At 62.9% G+C, this 25,311-nt stretch overlaps 1 protein-coding gene across 3 annotated transcripts in view; it reads left to right on the plus strand.

The window, feature by feature from the left end:
* Positions 1-517: 517 nt before the first annotated feature.
* Positions 518-25,311, plus strand: part of LGR6 (leucine rich repeat containing G protein-coupled receptor 6) — an 86,243-nt gene continuing 61,449 nt past the window's right edge. For 2 of the 3 annotated variants that reach the window (XM_072948848.1, XM_072948849.1), the window contains exons 1-3: positions 518-888; positions 22,534-22,605; positions 24,772-24,843. In XM_072948848.1, the coding sequence (XP_072804949.1) occupies positions 680-888; positions 22,534-22,605; positions 24,772-24,843 (353 nt within the window). In that variant the 5' untranslated portion in view covers positions 518-679. Of the gene's footprint in view, positions 889-4,341; positions 4,466-22,533; positions 22,606-24,771; positions 24,844-25,311 lie in introns of those variants that run through there. The other variant, XM_072948850.1, reaches the window with a different exon arrangement.

Genomic DNA, 25,311 nt, shown 5'->3' on the forward strand with positions numbered 1-25,311 from the left:
CCTGACCCGGGCTGCATGCAAGGACACCCTGCGGTAGACATCGCACCCTTCTGCAGTGGCGGGCAGGGGCTCGGCGAGAAGGCCCCCTCACCCAGCCTGCAAGAGGCCCCTCAGAGCTCACCCTTCAGGACAACCTCTTGTCCCCCCACCCCTCCCCACGGAGGGGCCGAGGGGGACCCCAAATTCCCACCAGCGGTGACCTTGAACAAAGCACTTCCCTCCTGGGTCCCAGTTTCCTCCCGTAGGAAAGGCGGCGGCGGGGCTGGGAGCTGTGGAAAGTCTTCAGGGCTGCCGCAGGGCTCCTGAGTCCCCTGTGACCCCGAGGCAGTCCCTGCAGGCACGGGGTCCTGACCCACAGCCCGGGCTTCGGGGGACGTTTCCAAACCGCGGCAGGTCCCTCCCCAGGTTCTTTGCTTTTTTCCTTTCCTGGATGAAGCCCCCGCCAGCTGGAAGAAAGGAGGCAAGGGAGCGGACGGGCGAGAAAGTTGCCTTGGCTCCTCCTCCGCCGCGTCTCCCTCCCTTGCCAAGCCCAACCCGTGAAACCAGGAGCGAAGATCGCTCGGCGATGCCTGCGCCAGCCTGACTGCGCCGCGCACGCCGCCGCCCAGCAGAGCCCGTGTCCCCGCCGCCAGGTGCCGCCGCCCGCCGCCCGGCCCGCCGCTCCCGGGCCGCCGCCGAGATGCCCAGCCCCGCCGGGCTCCGCGCGCTGTGGCTCTGCGCCGCGCTGTGCGCCTGCCCGTGCGCCCGCGGCGCGCCCCAGCCCGGCCCGCGGCCCGCCTGCCCGGCCCCCTGCCGCTGCCAGCGGGGCGGCATCTCGCTGTCGGCCGACTGCTCGGAGCGCGGGCTCTCGGCCGTGCCGCGCGACCTGGACCCCAGGACGGCTTACCTGTGAGTACCGCGCCTTTCTCCCCCCGCCGCCCGCCGCGGTCCGGGCACCTGCGCGGTGGGGGCATGCGGGCCCGCGGGCCTGGGGCGGGGAGGAAAGCCTGAGACAGAGGATCGACCAGGAGTGCGCCTGAGCTTGCCTGGCGTGGTTTCCCAGTTGGCCCCGTCTCGGGGTTCGCCCGGGGAGCCCAGGCTTGGTGAGAGGTGGCCTCTGTACCTGGGCTGGAGGGGCGCAGGCCCGCCCCCTTCTCCTCTTGCTGCTTTCTTCTCCCGCAGAGCAGTGCCCTGGACATAGCTGGCAACGCTGGCTGACTTGGTGGTGGAGAAGGGAGGGGGCCCGGTGGGGTGGAAAGGTTGTTTGCCCAGAAGAGCAGAGCTGTCACACCAAGGCTGGGTGGCCTTGGTGGGAGGTCCCAGAAGCCGGGAGAGGGTCTTTCCCCACTCTGGTCTCCTCCAAGAGGGCCCCTGCCTGCAACACCTCTCTTCACTGAGGCCTCCTGGCTCCCCAGGGTCCTCTCTGAAGTCACATCCCAAGAGGCCATGTTGGAGACACTGATTTGTGGGCAGGCTGTGTTTAGAGTCTGAGCTGGGGTGAGACGGCTCGGGAAGGGGACCCTGCTGGGGGTGCTGTCCTGAGGGTGGCTCAGAGGGGCTCCGCCTCAGGGCCTGAGGCATGGGCTCTGACCACTCACCACCTGGTCAGGAGGAGTGGGTGAGGGCAGTTCCAGACCACCTGCCCCGGCTCTAAGGAGAGGAAACCCTTCCTGGCTCAGCCCTGCCCAGGCCCCATCACCTTCACTCAGAGGAGGAGAGTAAGTGGGAAAGTCTGGGGCCCTCTGTCCAAGGGATGGGGTCCTGGTGCTGTATCACTTTGGGTTGCAGCACTTGGGGGCTCTGAGAAAGCAGGTGGGAGCCGGTCTAGTTGTCAGAGTCAGGTAAGTACTTGTTGAATTAAATGGGACCAGGGCATTCAGTGCTGGCAGGGTGTGGAGGCTCCCCTCCCCATCTCTCTGTCCCTATGGGATGTCCCCCTCCACTCCCAGAGACATGGGCTGGGGGCCAGGGGAGAGGAGATAGTGAAGAGATTCCAGGAGAGCAAACTGCATCCTTCCCTCTCCCGGGGTGAAGGCCCTGGGGCCTTGAGGGGCCCCACTGCTGGCAAGGGAGGGTGGCCCTGGCCCCGCACCTGCTCCTCACAGGGCGGATCCCTGAGCCGATTACATGTGGGTGGTATAGGACATCGCTTCCTTATGGATTCTGTGGCTAAAAAGGGTTTGGAAGTGACTTCTGTGGGGCCTTTCCCTGGGGGAGCAGAAGAAAGGTTCCTTTTCCAGGCTGAGGGGCAGGGAGACAGGGCCTTCCTGAGGCTGACTGGTCCAACCCCCAGACACACCCTTTCTGTGGAAGGACTTGGGGAAGGAGAAGACAGTGCCGCCGTAACAATTCCAGCGTCCCACCATCCACGACCACAGGAAGTTTCCCCCACTGTCCTGTCACAGTTCCCCTGGAGCTGGCAAGTCAGCATTTGGGATTTTCTGAGCCAATCCCATGTCTCCATGGGGGCTGAGAAAGCTCCTCTCTCCCGAGACTCAGACTGTGCTTCCCAGAGTTGGGGGGAGGGAAGGCAGGGTCCCACGCAACGTGGGACTTAGCAGCAGACTCTGGAATCGTGGAGGGAGGGCAGGAGGCAGGGGTCTTGTCTGGATGGTGACTGAAGGGTCTCTGCTGGGGGCAGGGGGCTTATTCCTTGGCCTTTCTGGAGAGCTGCCCAGGCAGCCAACTCAGGGTGGGTCGGTGTGAGGGTCTCCCCTCCCTCCTCAGCAAAGGGACCGCAGGTCTAGCTGCAGCCCAGGAGGCCCAGCACTTGCTGAGGACAGCTTACACTTGCACCTGCGGCCCTGACCAGCAGGGCCTCTCTGTCTGGGCCGCTCAGACTCCAGGGTTTTCCTAGTTCTGCCCCTACTGCGCCACCAAATTCCCCTAAGCCATCATCTGTGCTTGGGGAGAAGTGGTGGCAGGGATCCAGGGGGCGATGTGTCGGATCAAGTACCCAGCACCATGCCTGCCATGTGACAGGTGGCCATCGCTGTCCTGCCTCCGTGGGTGTCTGGTGGAGGCGGCAGGAAGCCGAACCTTAACACGAGGGAGTTGAGCCTGGGGTGAGTGGAGGACCCAAGGGAGCCGCTGGTGGTGGGAGGAGAGGAGGGGTGTGTTGGGCTCGCCAGTGCTTGGCTGGCCTGGGGCTCTGGGGTCCAGCTGGCTGGCGGATATTGGGGGTGGGGTGAACACGCAGGTCTCCCTGACACAGGGTGGGGAAGTGAAAGGTGAGACGGAAGCACTCGATGTGCAGGGAGCGGCCGGTCAGAGGGGGCACCTGGGGACGTTTGGAAGCAGCCGCAGACTGAACCGTAGGAGGCACCAAGGACCTGCGGGCTCCAGGTGACTCTGCAGGTCTCCCAGCACACTTCACATCGCTGCCCCTCCCTTATACCCACTCCCCTTCTCTGTGCACACAGCTCTGCCTTGTCCATCTGGGCTCCAGGGAAGGCCAGAAAGCCTTCTCTGTACCACTGCCATCTCTGCTTTACCCCCAAGGGCAAGATGATGACAGCCTTGGGTGCTGCTGCCCTGCTGAGAAGGTGGGAAGGCCAGGCTTCAAACGCTCAGCCCTGCAAGTTCTCTCGTTGCTAGTACCTCCGACCCGTGGTCTCAGTGAGGCTCACGGGGCTCACGGGGGTTTGGACGTCCTCCTGGGAACTGACCTGGGGGTGCTGCAGCCCCTGCTCTGGGGTGTTCCGGCCTGACAGCGTGAGAAGGTGGGGTTCCCCTTCTCTGTCCTGACCCACGTCCACCCAGTGAGGAGACCAGCACGTACAGATGTTGGCGACACTGAGTTGTCCTGGCTTGGAGAATCTCTGGTACCTTGAGCCCCTCCTTTTGCCCCCAGAGTTGAGCTGTGCCGGGCAGTGACTGGCAGGGGAAAAGCTGTCTTGGCGGCTGCTGTGAAAGACCTGGGCACATGCACTTGACCTTTCCCCTCAGCACCCATTTCCATCCCCTCTGCACTGGCACTGAGGGAGGGGCCCCACCCCAGGCAACACCCGCCCGCCAGCTTCCTGCCCCCTTGGGACTTCAGTCCTCTTAAGACTGCCTGTGACAACCAGTGGACTTGACGAAAGGTCACATGGGAGTGTGCGTGGGTTCTGAGTGGTTCGCATCCTCCTCACCCCTGCTTGAGGGGTGATGAGACGGAGGCAGGGAGCTGGGGGGAGCGGGGGGCACAGGCACAGGCATTGGCCATAGCGGAGCAGGGCTGGCGTCATCGTGAGCAGGTGATCTGGGCCAGTTTCCTCATCTGTAAATGGGGCTCATACCTACCTCGTAGGCAGGGCTGTTGTCTGGATTCACTGAGGTAGAGTCTGTAAAGGGTTTGGCATAGTGCCCGGCCCTGGGGAAGAGCTCAGTGTTTGCCGGTGTTGTTACTGGGGTGGTCAGGCCGAGAACTGTCAGCCGTGGAAGTCTTTCGGGAGGACGAAGTGCTGGAGCCAGCGCTGGGAGGAGAGGAGCTGCTCTGTGAAAGGTGTGGAATAGGCATGTGCCTGTGCGTGCCCGCGTGTGTCAGGGGGAGGCCTGTGCGTGCCCGCGTGTGTCGGGGGGAGGCCTGTGCGTGCCCGCGTGTGTCGGGGGGCTCTCTGGGAATCTGGAGTAGCAGATTCTGGCCGGTGCACACATAGAGCTTCGTGGGGGTGGCGGGGCAACGGGTGGGAGACCCCAGCCTGCTCCCCAACACAGCAGCGGGGCCCTGCAGGGCCTGTCGTATGAAGCAGCAGAGACACCTGCAGCTGGTGGAGAAGAGCTGACCTGGGAGGTGGGGGCTATGTCTGGGGGTTCCACGTGCCTCTTCTCGATTTTGACCTTGGAGGCCAGGCTTCCGTTTCCTTTCCTAATAGATTCTAAGAGCCTGTGCTGTGTGCCCCGCCCACTTCCCACAGACTTGGGAACTGTGAGTTCTAACCCTTCAGTTGCTGTGGATGCCAGTGTCACAGGTTCTACTGAGAAACAGTGGGAGAGGCAGGAGAAATCAACTCTGAGCCTCCTGTCCCGATGCAGCGAGGGGGGGGCAGGGAGAGCTGCTGGGGGTGGGGCGCAGGTTGAGCTCAGGTCCCAGGGCAGGGAAGCGCAGGGTGGGTGGGGCGGGGGAACCACCCCAGAAGCTGGGTGCCAGCAGAGCCTGGGGGGTCCGGGCCCATCAAAGGCAGAGGGGGGCGGGATCACTGGAGGAGGGTGAGCCTGTGGGGAACCAACACCCCAGTTCAAAGGAAAGGCAGGAAGCAGCCGCAGGCAAAAGAAGAAGGAAGCCTCTGGCCTCCAGCAGCAGCGGGCAGGGCGCGCCCGGGTGGGGCGGCTGGCAGAGAGGAAGAAAGCCTGGCCTGGAGCAGAGCTGGCCCCGCCCGCCCGGCCAGCCCCGCCTTCCCGTCCTGGTCCCCCTCTCTGTCCTGTGGGCTCTCAACCCTGATGGCCCCCGTGCCCACTGGTGGGGAGGCAGGCCCTGGGGAGCCCGGCCCGGACCCTGGGTCCAGGTCGGCGCCTCAGTTTACAGGCTGTACGTCTTTGTCCAAAGTTTCGGCTTCTTCCTGGTGAGAACTCCCCCATGGGGGTGTGGGGAGGTGCAAGGGCACAAAGGAAGCCAAGGGGGCCTTTGTCTAGTATCTGCCTTGAAACCTCCACGGTTGTTTTCTCAACCCTCAACTGCAAAGGATCTGCTGAGGCCTGGGGAGGGGATAACAGAGCTGCTGTGATGGGGGACTTCAGGTGCCAGAGTCTAGACCCCATCAGGCGGCCATCCCACCTGCCTCCCTCCTCACTGGTAAGGCCCCCTCCCTTCCCCTCAGGAAATGCCTTCCCGGGAGCCCTCCTGGTGGGGACGCCTGGCCCGTGGAGGACTCTTCCCAGAGGGACAGTCCAGGTTTCCAGGTGACCGCTGTGTGGAGAGTGCAGCTTCTCCCTAGAAATGGAGTTCAGTGGAATGAGACTTCCCTGGGGCAGTGCAGGGAGAGGCAGGTATGGATGCACCATTGACATACCCGCTCCCTTTCCACCCTCGGAAGCGCCCTAAGGGTCTCAAGGATTGGAGGGGCTGAGTGCCCTTAGGCTAGTAACCCACCTGCTGGGTGCAGGGCCAAGGACACGGTGTCCTGCTGGGGTTCTGGACTCTTCGGGAAGGTCCAAGGGACAGGGGTCAGGGAGAAATTTCCAACCCTCCTCCCCCACGTTGGAAAAGACAAGTTCTAGACAAACTGAAACGGACTCCCTGAGTTGGGCTGTCAGAACTGGGGGAGCCCCTCTGTGCTAAGCAGTCCTCTGGTGAAAAGGGGGGGTCCCCAATTCCTAACAACAAGTTAGGTCTCTTCTCTCCCTCAGACATGGGAGAACAGGTCTCAGGAGGAGAGCAACACCAGGAGGCCAAATGCATGCTGCGGACAGAGGGTTATTCTGGAAGCGGCAGCAGGCCAGGGTGGGGAGGAGGGCCCCGGGCTGGCACCACTCCCCGCGCCGTGCCAGAGCGCGCCCCAGGGGCTGGCCGCGGGCAGGTGGGGGCCGGGCCTAGCTGCCCCGCGACAGGGCACCTCCCGAGCCAGCATTTCCACTGGGTCCCCTGCCCTGCTGCTGCCTGCTGTCTCCTCTAGAGCCAGCAAGGAGGGCCTGTACCTTGAGTTCCCCCGGCCCTGGGAGGGGAGCGGGCCAAGGGTCTCCTCTGGCGAACCCTGAGACGGGGAGTCGGAGGCTGGGGCCAGGGACGTGGCTCGTGCCGTTCTCTGCCTCCTCCCTCTGCTCCAGCACACGGTGGAGACGCCTTCCTGGTTCAAATGTCCATTCTCTGGACTTCCAGGAGGACACTAGGCCTTTGGGAAGGCCAGTTCCTGGAGCCCAGCTCGCCTGGCCCCCTGCAGACACAGCTGGGGCCCCCGCCGTACCTCTCGTGTAACTGTCGGCATTCACTGCCCTTTCTTAAGCACCTCGATCTCTTCTTCTCATGCGGGGGAGGCACAGGTGAGAAGTCTGCTTCTCCACCCTAAGGACTGAGAAGCTCGCTGAGGCCGCCAGCCAGCCCGTGCAGTGCTGAGTTCAGCCTGGCCGTCTTCCTTCTGACCGTGGTGCGCCTGCCTCGCAGAGGGCAGGCCTGGGGGTCTGGGCTCCGAGGGCTGGGCAGATTCTGGACAAGTTAAACCCCCAGGCCTAGCAGCCCCGCCAAGCTGGCGGCCAGGTTCCTATCTTTCTCAGAAAGAGTCAGCGTGGTTCCCCACCCACTTCCACCTGCCAGCCATGGCCTCTGGGAGCCCCTGCGAGGTGTGGTGAGGGTGTAGGGGAGACAGGCTGGCCCCCCTCCAGGGTGGATCTGAGGCGTCTCCAGGGGACTAGCCGAGAGGTTGGAGCCTCAGAGGAGCCAGCGTACTGGGCCTGTCAGTGAAGGCCCTGGTGGACCAGGAGAGGCAGATGGGGCCGGTGGACTAGGCGCCTGGGGAGAGGGAGGGCTGGCCCAGGGAAGATGGTTGGACGCCCTGGGTTTCTCTCCACGGCTTCCTCTGTCCTTCTCCAAGGCTGGGTGTTCCAGAGCAGAACTTTTCTGCCTTTTTCTCCTGAAAGCACATTTTAAAAGAAATGAAAACAAAAACAAACTCTATTCATGGTGTTGGGCAGCTGGGGTAGATCATCCAGCACCCCCAGGAAGCATTCGGCCAGGCGAGGGGACCCTGCGCACACCCGGGAGCCCTGCTGTGGCGGGGAAGCTGGTCTGCTCCTGGCCAGGAGGAGTCGAGTCTCTCCCTGCACTGCCTGCTGCTGGACCTGGCTGTTCCTCCCCTCAGCCTCCACCGTTTCTTTGGCTCCAGTGTAAGCATGGTGCCCGGCCCCGGGCCTCTGGCTGGAGCACTCGGCCACCCCGGAGACTGGGGCGGGCACATGGGAGAGGGCCGGAGGCAGGCCCGCAGCAGCCCTGGCGCCCCCGCCACTCTGCTGTCTGGGCTTTGCTGGCAGCAAGACCAGGAGGGTGGGCTCTGCAGTGAGCCCTCCCCCCTCCCCCCGCCTTGGACTTTGGAGGTGCTGGAGGAGGCAGTGTCCCCGAGGGTGTCCAGATAGCGCGGTGGGAGGGGGTGTCAGGAATTTGGATGTAGTCCTAGGCTCAGAGCCAGGTCAGATGGGCTCTGGAGGGGGCGGGGGCGGCATTGTCCTTGTCTGCACCTTGCCCAGTACACTGCTTTCCTAGGGGCCTCTGAGGACCAACGATGGCAGGGTTTATTCCAGTGCCCGGAGTGATCTGCTAGTCAGAATTGTCCCCCGACCTGTGTTGCCCTCAGCTCCTGGGAACAGGCCAGAGGCAGCCACTACTGAGGGGCTCCTGACACCTCCTGTAGGAGGGGTCCTCCCCAATGACCCATCCTCAGGGCAGTGGGCTCAGTGGGCAGGGGCCTCCTGTGGTTAAGCCCCTGTTGCTGTGAGTGCCCTGTGGATTTTGATAACACCGTCACCCCTCTGTGCTGCAGCCCCCGTCCCCTGTCCCTTTTGTCAAGGATCAGTGGCAGGGCCGCTGACCCCTGGCCATTGTGGGAGCAGACCTCCCCATCTCACGGCTGCAGACTTGGCGCCCCTGCCCACCAGGACTCGCAGCCAAAGGCTTCGACTGCCACCGCCCTCCTGGGGCTGGCTGCTGCTCCCCCTTCCACATAAGGGTGAGGGAGTTTTGAGGGGCTGGGGGGACATGAGGCCAGCACACACCTCAGGTGGCACATGATGGGGGTGAGGCTGCACCTGGCAGGCCCACAGCAGCAGCAGGAGGGCACAGAGGGGCAGAGTTCATGCCTGACCAATGCCCCCGTGCAGACCCCGGGGTGGTGGCTGTGAGCAGGGAAAGCCCTGGATCAGGCCCTGGAGGCCCCAGGCGGACACTCACCGCAAGGCGGGCGACGGTGGCCCCGGTGAAAGCTGTGCGGAAAGGCCCTGCTTGGCAGGGAGGCTGAGACGGGGGTGTGTGTGTCCCTCTCTGGGAGATGCCAGGTAGCACTGCCGCCTGCCACTGTGCAGGGGGCACTCATCTGCTCTTCTGTCTGTCCACCTGCCTCCTCCACTCAGGCTCCTGATGGCAGGACCATGTCTCTCGTGTGGGGTGGGGGGCTCTCAGGGTGGGGCCAGGCCCCCCCTTCAGACGGGCGGGTCTGTGCTGCTGGGGCCCTTCTTCTCAGGCCCACATCGCCCCTCCCTTCACACAGACACACAGGGACACAGATACAGACACAGACAGACACACAGACAGACAGACACACGGGGAGCACAGATACAGACACAGACTCACGCAGACACGCAGCCGGACACGCAGTCCTGGTCTCCACCTGCAGGGGCGCCCTGCGCAGGTGGCGGGCTGTACCAGCAGCACCTGCCCTCACCGCCCTCCCGCAGCTCAGATCCGGGCACCAGGGCTGGGGGCGGGAGGTGGGGTGGACCCAGCGTTGGCCTGTGAGCGTGGAGGCAGGAAGGGCCGAGGGCAAATCCCCGCCTTTGCAGTACACGGTGACGAGGCAGCTAGAGGACCTCTGCTGGGGACAGAAGTGAGGAACGGGGCGGCCCGGCCCCCACCCTCACTCACCCTGGGCTCAGGGCTCGTCCCTCTGACACGCCTGCCGGACCCCAGCCCTCCTGACACCTGACGCGGTACCGGCCTCAGCGCTGGTGAGCTGGGGACCCGGGCCCGCCCTGGCCGGGGTCCGCGGTGGCTGTGCCCTGTGCTCGTAGAAGGGCCCCAGCTTGGACTGCTCCTCTGCTGTTGCCGTCCCCAGATTCTTAATTTTTAACCAGGGGGCCTCAGGTTTTCATTTTGCACTGGGTCTTACAAGCCACATAGCCGGCCTGCCCTCAGCCTCTGGGCCTCGTGTTTCTAGTTTGCAGAGCGTGGGTCCTTGGGCTGCCTCCCTTTCCAGGTGGCCGTGGATTCGATGGATCCCTTCTCTGTGCTTTGTGCCCTGGGTCCCTGCCTGCTAGACCTTTTCTTCTGTTCCCACAGTCGTGATGCCTGCGGGCGAGGCAGGAACGGTGGGTGGAACGGAGCACCCCCCAGCCAGGCATGCTGCCGGGGAGAGGCAGCCTCTGTCCAGTGCACCTGAGCGCCCGGAGCCAGGAGAGGCGGCCTCACCGGGCGGGGCTCCTCAGCCTGAGCATGGCTCGTGCAGAGGCAAGGATCTAGGGCTGCGCTGGGCTGGGGGGTCCCCACACTTCTGCGAATCAGTCAGTCCTCGGACTCTGGTGGGCGAGGACTCTGCATGAATGGGGACGGGGGCCCCTCAGCGTCCTGGTTGTGGGCTCCTTCCAGGTTCGGGGCATAGCAGCAGGGTTACAGGCTGAGCTTAGGGCCATCCCGCCTGGGTTCAGAGCCTGCTCTGCCTTCTGTCAGTCCTTGGGGAGGATTGCTCTTTTAGTGCCTTGATTTCCTGACCCGTGAAGTGGGGTTGTGCTGAGGGTTAAATGGTTAAAGCACGATGCGCTTGGAGGGGGCCTGAGACGCAGTTCCAGCTCAGTGTGGTTTTATAGTTTATTGTGTGTACTTAGCAGCGGCCAGATGTGCCAGGCCCTTGTATTACATTAACAACTCTCTATGTAACAAATGAGCAGGACACAAAGACTGAGCAACTCACTGTGGGAGCCCCCCAGCCCCTCCCCAGGAGCCCCGCCCCGCCAACGTACCCCTGCTGCCTGGCCCCCTCCCCTCCCGAGTCTCCCCCGTCCCACTGCGTTTCTCTCCGGCTGTACCGTGGGGGCTGCACGTTCTGGAAGAGTGGGGGTTTCGGCAGGCCCCCTCCTCCAGTTTTGTCTGCACCTTTGAGCCCTTCTCTGTTCAGTGGACTTGGAATCAGGCCACCCTGGCTAGAATTCTCTCTTTATCACCAACTTGCTGAGAGCCTTCTGGGCCTGCTTCCAACTGGGTTGATAGTTCTGGTCCCCAGATATTCTAGAGAAATGGTCGTATAAATGAAGGTGCAGAGGGCAGGGAGGGGAGAGGGGTGTGAGAGGTTGTGGTGAGGGTGGGGCCAGGGTCCCTGAGTCGGTCTTGCCCAGTGATTCTCGAGATCCCAGGGCCAGGACGAGGCACCACTGTCCCCAGCACCTCCAGGGCTGTGTGCCCGGCCAGAACAAGGCTCCCCCTTAACCACGTGCAGCCAGCGGAAAGAGGCACGCCCACCACCCCACCAGTCGGCGCCACGCCACCCCTAGACTCATTGCAGGCGCCCCTCCTGCCTGCCCCGCCTCCCCCTGCCAGGAAGCGCTAGCCTCATGTCCAGACTGGCACGGGGTGCAAAGGCACCATTGGAGGGTGGGGCTCAGGCTCAGGCAATTCCTGGCCCCCAGGACCCTGGCGTGCCCAGTGCAGTCGGGCAGCCCTAGAGCCCGTGGGGGCAGTGGGGAGAGTGTAGCAAGAGGGGAAGTTCTGAGACGCTCAGCTTGGAAGCTTGGCCTGAGGGCCTCCTGAGGTCTCCCTGCAGCCCTGCGCCTGCCTGGGCTGCCACCCCAGGGCAGGCCAGCCGTTCCCCACCTGACCGTCAGGAATGTGACCCCTGGGAAGTTCTTTCTGGTGTCCCTCCACTCTCCTGCTGTAACACCCCAGTCTCCTTACGATTCTGGGCAGAGGAGAGGGGCAGCTACTGCTGGTTTGTTAACCCCGTGAGCACTGGCCAGTGGGCTGAGGCCCCTTGGAGGCTGGAGATGCAGGTGCGGGGCGGTCCCCAGGGTCCTGCGGGCCACCTGGTGCCGAGGAGGCTGAGGGCCTGGGCCGGCCCCTCGCGGGACTCACACGTCGCTGCGCCTGCACTCTGCCCCCTGCCCCCTGCTGCCGGACGTCTCCGAGTTTGTCTGGTCAAAACTTGGCAAAGAGTGATGGAAAATGCACTCCTGAGGGGCTCTCAGGAGACTCAGTCTCGGGTCCCCTGGAAGTCCCGGAGCCCCTAGCTCAGCGCACGGTCCCAGACAAGCAGTATCCGCCCTGTCTGCGACCCTGTTTGGGTGCAGAAGCTCCGACACCACCCCAGACCTACTGGGTCCAAGTCTGCATTTTAAAGTATGCCAAGCCCCTCCCTACAGCTTGTCCTTGGGATAAATCAGACCGTCAGCCGGCCAGCCACTGCCTGGCGCCCACCTCGCCCCCAGTGGCGTTTACCTAATTTGTACTTAGCTGTCGGCCTGTGGACATCACTGTGATTTACTGCAGGGCTGTTGTTGGGAAATGGGTTCGGGCAGGAAGCCTGCAGCTCTGGGGAGCGGTCTTGGAGGATGTCGGGGAAGCATCAGCTTGACTTAGGGTACGAGGGGCTGACTGAGATGTCCGTCTCCCCGAGGAACTGCCCTCAGCTCTCAGCCCTCAGCCCTGCAAGAGGGCTGCCCTCCGCATGCCGGCTCCGCCCAGGACTCCCTCCCTGGCTTCTACCTCCTGTCCACCCTTCTGTCTCCGCTCTGGGCTGGGAGCCCCAGGAAAGCAGGGCTGGCGTCTCAGTGCTGCCCAAGCCCCTTGCACGTGGGTGCTCAGAACTACCGCCGGGATGAGTGACGAAAGCAAGGAAAAGATGGCGCGGTGTCAGCAGCAGGAGCGGCTGCGCTCACCTGTGAGAGGTCCTGGTGGGCAGTGCTGGCCTGGCTCCGCTGCGGGCTCGGTGTGGCGTGCGACCCAGATGGCTGCGGTGAGGGCGAAGCCGATGGGGGAGCCTCGTAAGCTGCCAGTCGGCCCGCCCGGGGCTGGGCTTGACTTTCGTGAGGGTGAGACATCTATGAATCTGTCCCCTTAGAAGTTTTTGCCTTTCCTATTCATCCTCTTTACTATTTTTTTTAAAGAAAACTTTCGAAAAGTTCCATCCAGTTTCCAACAAGCTAAGACAAAGATATGCCAGGCTTGGGAGGAGAGGGGGCCCCAGGGACCCGAGGCTGCTGGTCCTTGAGTCTGCTCTGTGTGTCCGGGTCTGAAGGTCCCAGACGAGTCAGACCCACCATCTGTGCTGGGGGCTCACTGCCCTGTATGTGCTGGGGTGGAGACAGGCGCAGCCGGGTGGGGGGCTATGGGGGAAGAGACAGCCGTGGTCAGTGTCCTGCCTCGGAACCCTGGGACCCACGGCTGGGACCTCTGGGGGCAGGCTGAAAACAGCAAAGCCCTTGGCCCTGCAGCTGGTCCCAGCAAGCGTTTGTTGAGCGCCTACTGGGTGCCAGGGCCTGCGAGGGAGATGCGGGTGAGGTTGGTGGCATGACACATGGAAATACACGTCCAACTTCAGGCCCCCAAGGTAAAGGCTGGGACATGTCCCCAGGATGTCGTGGGACTCCAGGTGGAGACCTTAGGTGGCAGCAGGTTCACAAAAGAATTTCAGAGTGAGTCCCTCTCTCTCTCATTTTTTAAACTAACTTTTTATTTAAGTGCACTGCACATCACACAGGAGACTACTACCTGTGGCAAGCGTGTGGCCAGATAAAGCTTCACAGCCTGGTGGGGGCGGGAGGGCTCAGCGGGAGAGCGCCTGCTTAGCAGGCATGAGGTCTGGGTTCAACCCCCCGTGCCTCCCTTAAATAATTCTTAGACAAACGAACCTAATCACCTCCCTCCACAAAAAAGGAAAAAGAAAGAAAGGAAAATGGACTTAAAAAACCCTCACAGCGGAGTACCCCTGTGTAACCAGCACCGGACACAGAACATCAGCAGTGTCCCCGCCGCTCCCCGCCCCCGCCCGGGCCCGCGCTGTGCGTGGATGTGGACCGAGCGCTGTTTGGCCTCTGGCTCCCTCACCCCACACTGGGTTTGTCGGTCCATGCTGCCCGGGGCACACAGGTGGGCCCTCCAGTTTGGGGTCTCATGGACAGGGCCACCATGAGTGCTCGGTGAGCACCTGAAGGGCTTTCTGCTGGCCTGGTGTCCGGAGTGGAAGTGCTGGGTCCCAGCCGACCCGAGAGGACTCTGGGGAGAACTCTCGGGTTCCCCAGTGAGGTGTGGGAGGCTGGGGTCTCAGGCGGCAGGAGGAACCCCAGCGAGAGAGGGAGGCGAGCACGGGGAGAGGGCAGGGTGCCCGCAGCCTTCTGACCCTCACTGTACACTTCCGGTCCCTCCTGTCACAGAGCTCCACAGACGGCGTTTAAAACAGCAGAGATGGATTCTCTCCCATCTGGAGGCCGGAAGCCCAGAGTCCGGGTGTCAGCGGGGCCCCGCTCCCTGGAGCTCTGGGAATCCACGCCGCCTCCCTAACTCCTGCTGCTGCCAGCTCCCAGGGCTTGTGTCCGCGTCACTGCCTGTCTCCACGTCACCCCCTCCTCTGTGCGTGTCTCTTCTAAGGGCGCTTGTCATCGGGTTCAGGGCCACCCACGCAGTCTGAGAGGCTCTCTCCATTTCAAGATCTTTCACTTCATTACACCTGCAAAGACCCTTTCCCAAGCAAGTTCTCACTCAGAAGCCCACCAGGGTGCCCGCTGCACCACCCCTCCCTGCTATCCTCAGCACCCCTGCTCAGGCCCCCCATTCCCGGCAAAGCCCTCACTCAGGTCAGGCCATTTTCTCAGGGCTGACCCTGCCCCTCTTGGCCTTCCTCCAGGAAGCCCTCCCAGACTGTGTCCTGGTCCTCAGGCACTTGGGACTCCTCCAGCACTAACATTCCAGGCCCTGTCCAGCTGTGCCTGTGGCTCTGAATGCCTCCTCAGGCTGTTGCTTCCTGAGGGCAGGTGTGCTCCCTCCCCTCCCTTTTCCTGTGTGCACTCGGGCACAGGAACCTCAGCAAGGCTCGGCACACGTGGGCTCCAGGAACAGGGAACTGAGCTGAAGGCACCTGCCCAGCAGTGTCCGGCCAGGGCATCTGCCCAGTGGTGGCCCAGTGGCCAGCCCTGCCTTTGTGCCCTGTCCCGCAAGACCCCACCGCCTCAGGGGGACCCAGCCAAGTCCCTGTCCCAGGGCCTCTGGGGCTTCCAGGCGGAACAGCACAGGGAGGAGGGAGGAGCCTGGGCGGGGAGGGCACCCAGCCCTTTGCCTTTCCTTGGAGGAGGCCAGGGAGACAGGAATGTCTTTGGCAGGGGGACCCTGGCCAGAGATCAGAGGATCAAAGATGAGAGACCAGGGCTGAGGCAGGTGGCAGTCCTTTGGAGGCCGCAGAGAAGCAGCAGCTGGCGCCTCCTAAGGCTGACCCAGGACACCCTCCCTCCACCGCCCCACCCCTTTCTGTTGCAACCTTGCAGAGCTGCTTCCCCAGGGGAAAGGCTCTGGGGTGAGCTCAGGTGAGGGAGGGACGCCACACACCACTGGGCATAGCTAACCGCCCCGCCCCCCAATTCCTCAAACAGCTGGGAGGCAGTTGGGCGAGAGACAGACCCAAGCAGACTGGCCCCAGCGCCCACAGAGAACTCCCCAGCCAGCGGGAAAGGCTCTGTCTGTCCTCAGCCCAGCCCAGCTGCAGCACGAGGGGGCCAGGCGGGCGTCAGGAAGGACGTCGCTGGAAAGGGGCGCTAGATTGAGGTCTTGGGTCTAGTCTTTTTGTACGTCCCCGAACCAAACAGGCAGGGCCTGGGGAGGAGGGCAGGCTGTTGGAGCTCCTGCCCCGGGGAGGGACGAAGGTGGTGGGACGGGTGGACAGGTGAGGGTCAGCACAGAGCATGGCAGGAACCACCCCGGGACCAGGCAGTGGGGCCTCAGGGGCCGGATGATGCTGGGAAGAAGGACAGGTGAGGCTCTGTGGGTGGGCAGGACCTCCTGGGTGGAGAGGGCAGGGCCTGGCTCACCCAGGTGAAGCTGGAGGAAGGGGGCCGGGCTCCGGAAAGTTCCACTGGTCCTCGAAGCCCAGGGAGCGAGCGGGACCCTGAGGCCAAGGCTGAGGCCAGGAGGGGTGGGGGCCCTCCGTCCCTCGCCCTCCCCCAACCCTTGCCTTCCCTCTCCCTCCCTCCCCTCTGGTTCCCTCTGTTGTTCCCAGATCTGCCCACCCCCACTTCCCACCTCTCCACCTTTCATTCCTGGGTTCCGTGTGCAGCTGGGCTCAGCAGAGCCAAGCGCGTGGTTTGGCTCTGCCACTTGTTTAACTGTGTGACTAGATGCAAAGAGTCTCCCTTTCTTCATTTAAAAGGGAACAAAGAATGCTTCCCTCCTGGCCTGATGAAGGAGACAGAGATGCAGAAGGCCTTCACATGGGGAGGGGCGGGAGAGGCGGGTCTGGGATGGGACCTTCCTTCTGCGGAGTCTGCGTCTGCGACAGGTCTGTCCCAGCAAAGGCGGCTCCTCCCAGATGCTCCGAACCTCCAGCTTCTGCTCTTCCCACTAGATTCAAGTTGAGAAGCCAGAAAACCATCTGGCTAGGTGGGCACAGTTCAGCTGGATGCTGAGGTGCTGGGATGGGAAGGGGACAGGGGATGAGGGGTCTGGATGTGAGAGGAAGGCTTCCAGCTGGGACGTGGGGTGGGGGCCTCTGAATAGAGGGCCTCCTCCTGTTTCCCTCCAGACACACCCTGCCTCTTTATCTGGTGGGATAAAGGCCCAGGACCAGAGCTTCAGCTAAACAAACAGGGCTGGGGCTGTGTGGTCTGCTCTGCACACAAAGTGCACTCCCCTCCCACTCCAGGGCTACCCAGGCCCTCCCACCCATGACTTCGGCCCAGCCTCACCTGGCCCATCTCCTGGGAGCCTGGGGGGACCACCGTCCCTCCCTCGGGAGCTCTGATCTAATGGGACGTCACAGCCCTCCCCTCTAAGGGCTCTGGGTCCAGGGGGAGGACAGAATTCCGCCCAGGCACATCCACACGCATGGAGTTGAGATCAGAGCAGGGGATGGAAGCGATGCTGGTGAGTCAAGGACACTGAGCTTGGCAGGTGGAGAGGCGAGTCCTCCAGGAGTCTGTTCTGGACCCTCCGGCTCCAGGTCAGTCCTGGCCAGGGCTCCCTGTGGGACACGCCCCACCCTTCCGTGCTGCAGAGAAAAGGGCCCCCGACGCTGATGCCTGTGTGACACGGACAGTGCCTGTCTGTGTGGGTGGGGAGACCAGCCCCAGAAGGCGAGGACAGTTTGCAGGGGTGGGCGGGGTGGGCAGCCTGGCTGGTGAGCGAGCCCACAGAAACCGGAGGTTAGCCTGAGGCCCTGTGACTGGTCACTGTCCGCTCTCGTCGCTGTCTCACCTGCTGGCTCTTTGAGGGCAGGGATCCTGCATTGTTGAACTTGGCAGCGTCATCACCTTGCACACGGCCTGGTGTACGGTAGGTGCTTAATAAATGCTGATTGAACAACACACGGCTGGGTAGTTATGTGAGCGCTCAAGGTTGGAGGCTTCCTGCAGGAGGAGGCACTTCAGCTGGGCCGCGGTGGCGGCAGCACTGGGGCAGTGCTGGCTGTCTACTGCATGCCAGGCCCCAGAGAGCGCTTTACCAGCGAGGAGACCACGGCGGAGAGAGGTCAAGTCACTTGCCCAAAGTCACACAGCCAGCAAGCACAGATCTGGGAGTGGGATGCAGGCCGGGCTGACTGCAGGGGCTGTCCTGGGGCCACCGACAGACACCAGGGACACACCCTCTGTCCAAACTGTCCAGTTTGCGGCCGCTGAGCCTGGAAGCGAGGCCCGTGTAGCTGAGGAGCCCAACTTTTGATTTGACTTGACTTTGATGAGTGGAAATTAAACAGTCACACGAGGCAGTGGCCAGGTGCCAACTCGGAGAGGTGGGGTGCCTCTCCTGGCCTCTTCCACCCTTGGACTCCTTTCTCTGCCGTCAGTTTGAGGAGCCCCACAAGCCGTGACAAAATATCGTGATCCTGTGAGCGACACTGCCTGGCTCCGGGGTGTGAACCCAGGGCTAGAAAGCCCCTCTCACCTGACTTCCAGGCTTCTAGGAGCGGCTCCTTCTCTTGCCTTCGTCCCTCCTGCCCCACCTGACTGACTGGGTCACCCAAGGACTGCTCTCTCCCCAGTTTCGTCTGACCTGTGCGAGCCTCATCTTGGCCAAATAACCATGGGGACCCCTCAGTGACCCCGAGTGCAGGTGCCAGCCCCACCCCCCGCATCTCTCTTACCATCCCCCATACCTCCTCCTTCACGCCCTCCTCCCACCCCTGTGGCCCCTCCCACTCCGAATCCCTCGTTTCTGCCCCAGGAAGCCATCCCTGTCGACCCCGCCTTCTGAGTCCAGACACAGAGTTTAGAACCAGACAGGAGGGTGGCTGCAGGAGCAGTCTGTAGACCACAGAGCAGAGCACGAGTGTGGGGCGTCGTGGCTACCTCCCCACAGCACCGTGGGCTCGAGGCCCAGAGCCAGCCCCAGGCTGTCCCCGACCCCCACTCCCGGCACCCTGAGCCCACAGCTGTAAGGCAGGAAAGACCCTAGTGATCTGTGGGGCTCAAAGGGGCCGTGACCCCAAATTCCATGGTCTTTCTGTCCTGTCACCTGCCTCTTGTTGACAGAGGAGGTCCGTGAGCATCTTGTGAGTGGCAGCTGGCCTGGGGGCCCTGCTGGACTCTTTCTGGGTGGGCCTGGCCTGCTCCCTGCCCACCCCCACGCTGTCCCCCAACACAGCAGGAGACGTGCCCAGCCCGGCTTGGCCTGTGCAGGTTGTTAAACCACAGGCCCTGACCGGAGGACGAGGCCTAGGAGAAGCCGGCTCACTGTGGACGCTGGAGGGACCTCAGGGCAGGGCTCCGCGTCCACCCTCTCAAGGCCGTTGGGTCAAGAGAAGAGTGAGCGTTTAACAACGGCTCCCATCAGTTGTGCGCCACCTTGGAACTAAGCACCGTGGAGGAGCCCCGAAGCAGCGGGGGAAGTTCAAATCAGATTCAAACCCGGCGCCCTGGTGAGGGCTGTCCGCAGAAGCCGGGCGAGCTGTGATCATTCACCTGTGGTCAGTGCACCCCCAGGTGCCACGTGGCCCCCAGGACTGGAGGGCGCAGAGGAGACTGAGACCAAGCCCTCGCATGCGGGGGAGCCCACGTGACGAGGGTCACTCCGTGCAAGTCTCCATAGTTCGTCATGATTCACTTAGATGAGGACGGCGCTGACCAGGAGGCATGTTGAGTGAGGGGGGCCTGTAGGTGTTTCACTAACTCGTATGATACATTGACTCGCGCAGTCCTTGCTCCAACCCTCGTGAGGCAAGGACCATCATCCCTGTTTCACAGAGGGGCAGACAGAGGCTGGGAGACGTCACGTGGCCTGGCCGGCCTCACGCTGCTGCCCAGCGCTGCGCCGGGGGCTGAGGCAGGGCGGCACCGGGCACGTGGTGGGCCGTGAGCGTCGTGCTGAAGCCCCTGCGGGAGCGCGAACACAGCCGTGTAAGCCCCCAGGGCGCTGCCCAGCGCTGCCGGGGTGGGGGGACTGGGAAGGCCTCCCAGAGGAGGTGACCTGGGGGCAGAGCCACACCGGGGACGGGGCTCCCTTCCCAGTCTCCCTGGCCACCCTTTACTTGGCTGCAGGGGTGGGGCTGCTTCCTAGCCTCTTGTCCCGCCGGTGGGGACCTCCTCCCAGGCCCTCCCGCAGGACCCGGGGGGCTTTGCCATCCACTGTTTCTCCTGCAGGGAAAACACAAACAACAAACCCCCAGGGCCCCTGAGTGTCAGCCCAAGGGAGGGGAGGGCTCCCGCTACCCCCACCCGGCCAGCTTCAGGTCTTGTGCGCCCTCTGCCTCCAGCTCCCAGCGTCTTCCCTCTTCTCAAACTGTTCCTCGTCTCAGTGGTGACGCCCCTCACCCTGCTTCCTTGGGGGTCCGGTTGCCCCGCCCGCAGCCCCGCTCAGTGACCCTGTCCAGTCCCCCCACGGCTGTGTCCAGCCGAGCACACAGAGCCCTGATGCCCTTCAGGATGGGCTGCAACCCACCCTTGCGGGTCAGTTGGGAGGAGCAGTTTGAGGTGCCCAGTGCAAAAGGAAACATGGTGCCTCTTGTTCAGAAAGTGTTAAGACCTAAACCAGGCCAGGCCCTTGTGTGTGGGGGGCTCTGTGTCCTGCACAGGCCGGCTGCCCACGAGGCCCGTCCTGGGGAGCGGTTGTGCGTGCACGTGTGTGTGCCTGTGCGTGTGTGGTGCCCACAGGGAGACAGTGGCAGAGCAGAGCTTGAGTTCAGGTATCCATGTCCAGTTCAGCCACCAGTCAGGCCCCAAAACACCACCTCTGAGCCAACTGTGCCCTGTCCTGGGGAGACAGACCAGAGGGGAGGCCCAAGGCCCAGAGATGGAGCTGGGTTGCCAAGGTCACAAAGGAGCCAGAGGAGGGGGTGAGATTTGGATGCGCTTCTCCCAGAGTCTCTGTCTTTATAACACGTGGGTGCTTTGAGAACGTTGTGAGTTTTAAGAGCACAGCACTCTACACACATATGGACGAACACACACGTGTGCCCTCACATGACACGTGTGCCCAGCACCCCACGAGACAAGCGTGTCCAAGAGCTCGCATGCCTTGTCAGTACGTACAAGCTCACACAGCCGGACGCCGGGCCCCTGACTGCCCTGGTTCAGGCGGCCAAGTCTGAGCCAGGCTCCCTCGTTTGCCCGGAGAACGTCCTAGCTCAGAATCACCAACTTCCCAGGACCCCTGTGGTCAGCGTCCCGGGCGCTGCATGCCCCCTGAGGCTGCCCGGTGCCCCCCCACCCCAGGGTCTTCTGCTGCCCCCAGGCCTGCAGCTCAGCGGGAGGACCTCAGCTCAGGGCTCTCACTGGACCCCCTCTCCTGCTCCAAGTGTTCCCCTGCCCCCTTTCCTTGGCACCAGCCCCGCCCCTTTCCTTCTGTGGAGGCCTGGGTTTGGAGGGGGCTCCCCACCCCTCCCCTGGGCACCGCAGCTGGCCCGGTGCTGTCTTGGGCAGGATGTGGGGGCGGGCTGGGGCAGGCCCCCTCCTCCCTGGGGAGAACAATGAGGCCGCTCATCGGTGGTGGGGCTGGGGATGCTGGAGCCACATCAGAGCCTCTGCGCTGCGGCCCCTGGGGGAACGGCTGAGTGATGAGGCCTGAGTCACACGCCCCGCGTGCTCCTTGAACTCCTGCGCCCGCGCCTGTGGAGACACGTCCAGAAATGCAAGGGCGCATGTTGGGAGGTAATCGCTCCTGTGGCACCTCACGCCTTCCCGCCTGGCTGGCAATGAGCCAGGCCCGGACTCAGCAGAGGCGGCGGCCTGGGCTTCTGCGGGCCTCTCCATCCTCCCTGCCTCCATCCAGCGTCCTGTGTCCTCCATGGCCACCAGCACCCCTGCCACACCTCACTCAGCCTTCCTCCTGGAAGGGCAGGCCCAGGGCCTCTTTCTTCGCGGGAAGTGGGGAGGGAGTGTGGACGGGAACCAGCGGGCTCCCAGCTCTTCCTGCGCGCTCAGACGTCTTCCACCTTAGAGGACGTGGTGCCCCGAGGCCAAGCACATGGGGGATAAAACACTGGAGACTAAGCAGGCTTTGTATAGGTTGGAGCTGGGCTCCCTACCACCTCTAGCACACTCGTCAGCAAGTGTGTTTCTTGAGGAACATGGAGATGTTGAGGTCTGACAGCTCAAGTGCGTCCCTGGCGGGAGGGGCTGCCGGAGGCCTAGGGGTGGGACCCAGCAGTGGGTGTCTGTTCTGGGCTCACTCTGTGCCCTGGGGCAGGGCTGGCGAGGGCTTCAAAACAGGATGGATCCCAAATGTGCGGGACACACATGCATCTGCTCGCCCTACTGAGGAAAGGGCAGGACCACAGACCAGGGCAGCGCTCTTCTCCCTCCCCAGCCTGCTGGCTGGTCTGCAGGCACTGGCTCACTGCCTCCTCATGAGGACTCTGGGAGTTTGGGGTGTTCACCCACTTTTAGGGATGAGGAAACTGAAGGTCACGGTGATTGAGAGCTCGAGGTCTGAAGGGTAAATGGAGGAGACAGTTGACCTCAGTGCTCAGTGCCCATTCCTCTTTGTTTTCTTGAGTGTAAATGGAGTAACGGTGGACTCTACCTTGGGGCTGTTGTGGGAATTCAATGGGATTATTTGGATAAAGGTTAGCCCGGACCTGGCGGAGGGGCCTCCAGGAAATGCCAGCTCTTACTCTTGGGACCCTGTGTGTGCAGGGGGTCTTCAGGGGCAGTGGCACTGAAATGCCCACAGGGTCCCTCAGAGGACGTGGGCGGGCTGGAGTGGTCTAAGGTGGGAGCCCATGGAGGGGGCATGTCTTCATCCTGCCACTCGGGAATCCGGCGTTCTCTGTGACGTGCCCAGGGGCCAGACTCTGGTTGGAGAAGGGTCCTGGGGGCAGCGGGGAGACAACGGGAGACAACGGGAGACAGACTGTGGAGGCCTCAGAGGGTGGTGACATCCACTGGCTCTGGGATGGAGTAAAAGGGTGACCCCAGGGCCTGTCCTGGATTGATCACACATGCGGGCTAGTGTCTGGTACTTTCCCCCGGGAGGAAGCACACAGACGTCTTGTGTGCTAAGTGGTCCCTCCTGCTCTAGAGGCCTGTGAATTTTTCTCTAGCCCAAACCGGGCCAGGGTAGGGGGCAGTCAGCTTCCCCACGCCCCCATCAGAATCAGTCCACTGAGGGAGGAGGGAGGGCCCTGGCCCAGGGACCCAGGAGGGCGCTGCCCGGCTCTGCGTGCGGATGGCACGGGGCCCCGCAGTGTCCACAGGCGGGGCCGGGGCGGGTCAGGCAGCCCACAGCCCACCCGCTCTGTCTCCTCCCTGCAGAGACCTGAGCATGAACAACCTCACGGAGCTGCAGCCCGGCCTCTTCCACCACCTGCGCTTCCTGGAGGAACTGTGAGTAGAGCCTCCGCTGGGGCTGGAGGTGCTGTGACCTCTGACACCTAGGCCCTGGCTCCCCAGGAGGGGCAGACTCAGCAGGAAGGGCCTTGGGAAGCTGTCCTGGGGAGCAGGGCCTGGTCTACCTGGCCCAGGTGTGGGACCGAGGGTGGCAGTGGGGGCTGCATGGTGCAGGAGCTCGGAAATCCAGCTTCCGCTCCTCCCCCGACCACCCCTCTGCAGCCTTCCTCCTTTCCGTCTGTTCTGCTCCTCTCCAGGGGTTGTCCCCGACCTGCTCCCCAGGCCCGGAGGTGTTTCCCTGAAGTGTCCCTCGGTCCTGTTCCCACTGCCGCCGACTGGACATCCCCTAAGCTGTGTCCCTGGACGTCCCCTCACCTGTGGGGCTGCACCAGCCTCTAACAGGCAGATCGCCCACCTCATTTCTGGTGCACTCTGCCCATCTTCAGAGTGCATCTTCCCAGGTCAGGTGCCTCCTCTGGCTCCCTGTGGCCCAAAGGACCCACTTTGAAGACGCTCTGTCGTGGGCCCAAGCCCACCTGGCCAGCTTTGCTCCAATGAGGCTGGTCCTGCTCACATCCCTGCTTCCCTCCTGCATTTGAGTATGTTCCCCTCCAGCCCGCAGGCCCACCAGCTTGTTCTCCACTCGATCAGGGCCAACGCGAGGCCCACTTCCTCCACAAAGTCCTCCCTGGTTAATCCTCCGCACGGCGGTCACCCTGCAGGATGGCCTCATGCCCTAGTGGTGCCCGTAAGCAAGCCAGCTTCTCAGCCAGAGTGCCCGCCCGCCTGCTCTGGGCAGCCAGGCCATGTTGCTCCCAACCACTCTCATCCTTGCCAATTCCCGGCCCCCCTAGCCTGCTGGCTCTTTTTGGGCACCACCCTGGATCCCTAGGGCTCTACCGGGCTCTGCTTGAACTCTCAAACCGTGGGCTTCTGGCCCCAAACACACTCCATGCTCCACCTCCACCCCGACCCCCTCCTCCCTAGCAGGTCTCCCCATCCTGGCCCAAGACAGTGCCCTCTAAGAGTGCACATAGCCTGCCCGTCACCCCATGGCCACGGCTGAGCTTCTTTCCAGACCAAGTACTCAGTCTCCACTCCCCTTCCCGTGTGAAAGGGGAGCTCAAGGTGCTTCAGGGGAAACAAAACAAAGCCCCCGTCCCCTGCCGGCTGCAGCCCCGAGCAGGATGGGTGGGCACTTGGCATGGGCCCCGGCTCTCCGGCTCTCAGGTCAGGCAGGGGCAGGGTGGGTGGGCTAGGGAAGCCTTCCTGGGGAGGAAATTGAAGCCAGGACTCAAAGCAAGGGACAGAGTGAGGGGCAGCAAGGGCTCTCAAGGTGGAGGGGCCCAGCTTGGGTGGGAGAGGAAAGCAGGAAGAGGCGGGGGAGCTGGGCGGGTGACCCACGGGCACACCTGCGACCCGGAAGCTGGTCCTCCATCCCCTACTCCCAGAGAGGGGGTGGGGCCATTTTAGAGGCAAAATGCCCACATGCAGAACCCAAGCTTGGAGACCCCACATATGATGCCTTTCCACGTGTTTTTTTAAAATAATAAATGTCAAATAAAGAGACTCTTAGTAGAGATACATTTTTTAAAAAATAGCTTCTAAGCTGCGTCAGCACAGTTTCTACATCTGCAAGCGTCTTGGTAAGAATGGACATGTGTAACAATGTGGTCGGGAGGTCTGGCAGGGCCTTCCAGCCCGTCCCGGTGCTCTGCCCAGCCAGGCTTTAGCGCACCTAGCACATTCCACGGCACTCGCTCCTGTCACAGCTGGTGGCCACCCCACGACAAACGTGGAAATGCCTCATTGGACCAACGCCCCATATCCTGCCCTCCCGGGTTGGTGGGCCTGGCTGTGAAGTGTGGGGCGTGGGGAGACGTAGGCACGTCCGTCTGTCTCGTGAGCCGATGCAGCGCAGCTCGGGGGTGAGGGCGGCTGTGGTGAGCAGGCCAGCACTGAAGCGGACGTGGGCCTGGAGGTTGATCACAGCTGGCGAGGACACCACGCCCTGTGAGCCTAGTGGAGAGTGAGCTGGCCTCTCCGAGCCTCGGTTTCCTTGTCTGAAAGTTGGGCATTCTAGGAACACCCCGCGACGCTGGCCAAGGGAGGTCACCCACCTTGGCTCCCTGCCGACACGCTGCCCTTTCCTCTGATTTGCAGGCGTCTCTCTGGGAACCACCTCTCACACATCCCGGGACAAGCGTTCGCCGGTCTCTACAGCCTGAAAACGCTGTAAGTCCAAGGACACCCGTGTTACCTGGACACAGGGCCTTGAGATCTCTGGGCAAAGTCAGGTTTCGAGCCCAGTGTCTCGGTTTGCCACTGGCTTCTTGCTTCCTTGTCTTCACTTTTCGTTTTGATTATTTCCGTTTCTCTGCTCTCGCCTTGTCTGTAACAAACTTTATGGTTTGTAAACAAACATTTAATTGCACCTGATGCTCGTGCCACAGCGCAGGGACGCGAACTTGCTTCTTCTGTGACGTGCAGCGGGCCCGTCAGCCCAGGACTTCATGGGGCTGGGCCCAGGGACAGACCCTTGTGCTCCCCCAGACCTCCCAGGCCGGAGGGCTGGGACTGTTTCTGGAGACGAGTCGGCAGGTCCTCTCTGGGCCCTTCCCCTTGGCCCCAGGCTTGGTCTCTGGCTTCCACACTGAGTCTCATTCTCCTGTAAACTTTCTCCTCTCCCTCCCAGGCCTGCTC

Source organism: Vicugna pacos, chromosome 23 (genome assembly GCF_048564905.1).
Source record: "Vicugna pacos chromosome 23, VicPac4, whole genome shotgun sequence".
In the NCBI taxonomy this organism is placed as follows: Eukaryota; Metazoa; Chordata; class Mammalia; order Artiodactyla; family Camelidae; genus Vicugna; species Vicugna pacos.